The sequence below is a fragment of the Oncorhynchus mykiss genome, chromosome 17 (assembly GCF_013265735.2).
Source record: "Oncorhynchus mykiss isolate Arlee chromosome 17, USDA_OmykA_1.1, whole genome shotgun sequence".
NCBI lineage: Eukaryota > Metazoa > Chordata > Actinopteri > Salmoniformes > Salmonidae > Oncorhynchus > Oncorhynchus mykiss.
In genome coordinates this window covers 11168653-11172143 of record NC_048581.1, presented here as the reverse complement: position 1 = coordinate 11172143, position 3491 = coordinate 11168653, and the positions used below count along the sequence as shown (strand labels likewise).

The following is a 3491-nucleotide window of genomic DNA, read 5'->3' as shown; positions in this document are numbered from 1 at the left end:
ACCATACCTCACCAGTCCCTCCTGTACGAGCCTGCCAACTGAGTCACACGGGACCATACCTCACCAGTCCCTCCTATACGAGCCTGCCAACTGAGTCACACGGGACCATACCTCACCAGTCCCTCCTGTAGGAGCCTGCCAACTGAGTCACACGGGACCATACCTCACCAGTCCCTCCTGTACGAGTCTGCCAACTGAGTCACACGGGACCATACCTCACCAATCCCTCCTGTAGGAGCCTGCCAACTGAGTCACACGGGACCATACCTCACCAGTCCCTCCTGTAGGAGCCTGCCAACTGAGTCACACGGGACCATACCTCACCAGTCCCTCCTGTAGGAGCCTGCCAACTGAGTCACACGGGACCATACCTCACCAGTCCCTCCTGTAGGAGCCTGCCAACTGAGTCACACGGGACCATACCTCACCAGTCCCTCCTATACGAGCACATACTCCCTAATACTATCTAAGTTATGTTTCCTTTGGACCAGACCACAGGAATTTATATGAGGGGGAAACTATCACAGAGTTCAGTACACTGCCTAACAGGGCACACTAAAACAGGTCTCACAACTCTCTTTCTCCCCCTCACTTGACAGTGGTGAGGTCACGCACTCTATCTCTCTCTCTCTCGTTGAAACAGATGTGTGTGTCTACCGTAGTGAATCATAACTCAGCGTCTGTTTCTTATCCCCCAGCTGTGATCCCAAGTCTTGGTACGCTTCACACTCAGAATCCATCTCAGCTGACACTACCCGCTCCCCACCCTTATTCTTATTCTGTTATCTCTTGTGTTTTTGTTCTTCCTTATTGTTGTTAATATTACATTGTTATTGATTACTGCATTGTTGGGGTTAGAGCTGCAAGAAAGGGCATTTCCCCGTACTTGTGCACGTGACATTAAGACTTGATACTTCACTACGGAATCACCTGGTCTGTCAAATAGATGGATTTTACCTGTCAAATTAAATGAGACAGACAGCATATAGGAACCATGTTGTTCTTGGACAAGAAACTGCATTGGGCTCCGATGGGAAGGGGACATGAGCCTGTTTAAACGTGACACGGGACGATATCAACACACACTGAGCATTTCATATCAAATCACATTGTATTTGTCACATGCGCTGAATACAACAGGTTTAGACCTTACAGTGAAATGCTTACCTACAAGCCCTTAATCAACAATGCAGTTTTAAGACAAATACCTAAGAAAAGAAGATGTTTTACTGTTAAAACGTAATATAGTTGCGTTGCTAGGCGACTGTAAATTATTCTTATCTGCTGTTTGTACTGGGGAAGTGGGCGTGACCAAGCGAACGTCAATAATTCTGCGTCATGTGTGACTAACATTGAAAACAGCGAATCAGAAGCTTGTCCGCGTTTTAAACCGACCAATGAGCGATTTATCGTCTTTGTTTGCGGAAGTGGAGCTGCTATCTTCCAGGCAAGTTTCGAGAGCAAATTTGAATGTATTTTGGTGTTGTTTTACAACTCAAATGAAAAGCAGCTCACTCGAGAACGAGTGTAACATCGTAATGCAAAGTCATAAGAGCAGATATCACTGTAAATATCCCACGTGTGCTTTCTCCGTCGACGTTCATTCTTTCAAACCCGCTAGCCAGTTTTCGGCAAAAAAAAGCGTGTTTTTATCGTGTCTTCCTTGTTTGTTCAGATGAGTACCTGTTCACTGGAGCATCCCAACGGGCAGAAGGCCGACTCTCTCCCCGCCAAGAGGCTCTGCAAGGGGGTGTGCGCGCAGGATGGGTCGGTCGGAGGTGGAGGGGGGAAGGCAAGCAGGGCCGTGGAGGTGGTAGGTGACATATCACTAATCTCGGCAACAACCCAGAACCAACATGGTTTCCTCTGTTTGTCCAGGAGAGAACATTTCACTGGCCCAGATAACCAGACCGGATGGAGCATGTACCAGTCTGTCAATCCGGAGTAGAAACAATAACAAAGCCTCTGTTTTTGTAAAAATTCTGAGGGCCGAGCCTGGAAAAATGTAACCACTCCAATTCATGGACAGAGCTTTGGATGCAAGGACTGACCATCCAAGATATACACATTATAGCTTTAAGCATGTTTTAACGCTATACAGTGTTTGTTTACATTTACAATGCTGACAAACATTGGAGTAAAATAAGCTCATATGAAGAATGTATAATGATGTTGCAATTGCAGATTGGCGTTTTTGTTTACTTTGTGGCAGCACACCTGGTTGGTGCCTGTTTGCACGTTGGCTAATATTAATTAACTAGCCGACTTGACACAATGTCTCTCTAATCTATAGTCATGCCAGTGTATAACCCCTCCTGTCTCTAATCTATAGTCATACCAGTGTATAACTCCTCCTCCTGTCTATAGTCATACCAGTGTATAACTCCTCCTCCTGTCTATAGTAATACCAGTGTATAACTCCTCCTCCTGTCTATAGTAATACCAGTGTATAACCCCTCCTCCTGTCTCTAATCTATAGTCATACCAGTGTATAACTCCTCCTCCTGTCTATAGTCATACCAGTGTATAACCCCTCCTCCTGTCTCTAATCTATAGTCATACCAGTGTATAACCCCTCCTCCTGTCTCTAATCTATAGTCATACCAGTGTATAACCCCTCCTGTCTCTAATCTATAGTCATACCAGTGTATAACTCCTCCTCCTGTCTATAGTAATACCAGTGTATAACCCCTCCTCCTGTCTCTAATCTATAGTCATACCAGTGTATAACTCCTCCTGTCTTTAGTCTATAGTCATACCAGTGTATAACCCCTCCTCCTGTCTCTAGTCTATAGTCATACCAGTGTATAACCCCTCCTGTCTTTAGTCTATAGTCATACCAGTGTATAACCCCTCCTCCTGTCTATAGTCATACCAGTGTATAACCCCTCCTCCTGTATCTAGTCTATAGTCATACCAGTGTATAACCCCTCCTCCTGTATCTAGTCTATAGTCATACCAGTGTATAACCCCTCCTCCTGTATCTAGTCTATAGTCATACCAGTGTATAACCCCTCCTGTCTCTAGTCTATAGTCATACCAGTGTATAACTCCTCCTCCTGTCTCTAGTCTATAGTCATACCAGTGTATATCCCTTCCTGTCTCTAGTCTATAGTCATACCAGTGTATATCCCCTCCTGTCTCTAGTCATACCAGTGTATAACCCCTCCTGTCTGTCTCTAGTCTATAGTCATACCAGTGTATAACCCCTCCTGTCTCTAATCTATAGTCATACCAGTGTATAACCCCTCCTCCTGTCTCTAGTCATACCAGTGTATAACCCCTCCTCCTGTCTCTAGTCTATAGTCCTACCAGTGTATAACCCCTCCTGTCTGTCTCTAGTCTATAGTCATACCAGTGTATAACCCCTCCTCCTGTCTCTAGTCTATAGTCATACCAGTGCATAACGCCTCCTGCTGGCTGGATGAGTGTCTGCAGGGGATTGAGGACCAGGACTACACTGGCTCTATGGAACTGTCTGTCTACGATGA

The 3491-nt window shown here is 45.5% G+C and overlaps 1 protein-coding gene across 2 annotated transcripts in view; it reads left to right on the top strand.

Annotated features, from left to right (window-relative positions):
* The first annotated feature begins 1428 nt into the window (after positions 1–1428).
* LOC118940265 (UDP-GlcNAc:betaGal beta-1,3-N-acetylglucosaminyltransferase-like protein 1) overlaps positions 1429–3491 on the top strand; it is a 49492-nt gene continuing 47429 nt past the window's right edge. Inside the window, exons 1-3 of one of the 2 annotated variants that reach the window (XM_036948934.1) lie at positions 1429–1566; positions 1676–1813; positions 3385–3491. The exon at positions 3385–3491 is cut by the window's right edge and continues 10 nt beyond it. In XM_036948934.1, the coding sequence (XP_036804829.1) occupies positions 1676–1813; positions 3385–3491 (245 nt within the window). In that variant the 5' untranslated portion in view covers positions 1429–1566. Of the gene's footprint in view, positions 1567–1675; positions 1814–3384 lie in introns of those variants that run through there. The other variant, XM_036948935.1, reaches the window with a different exon arrangement.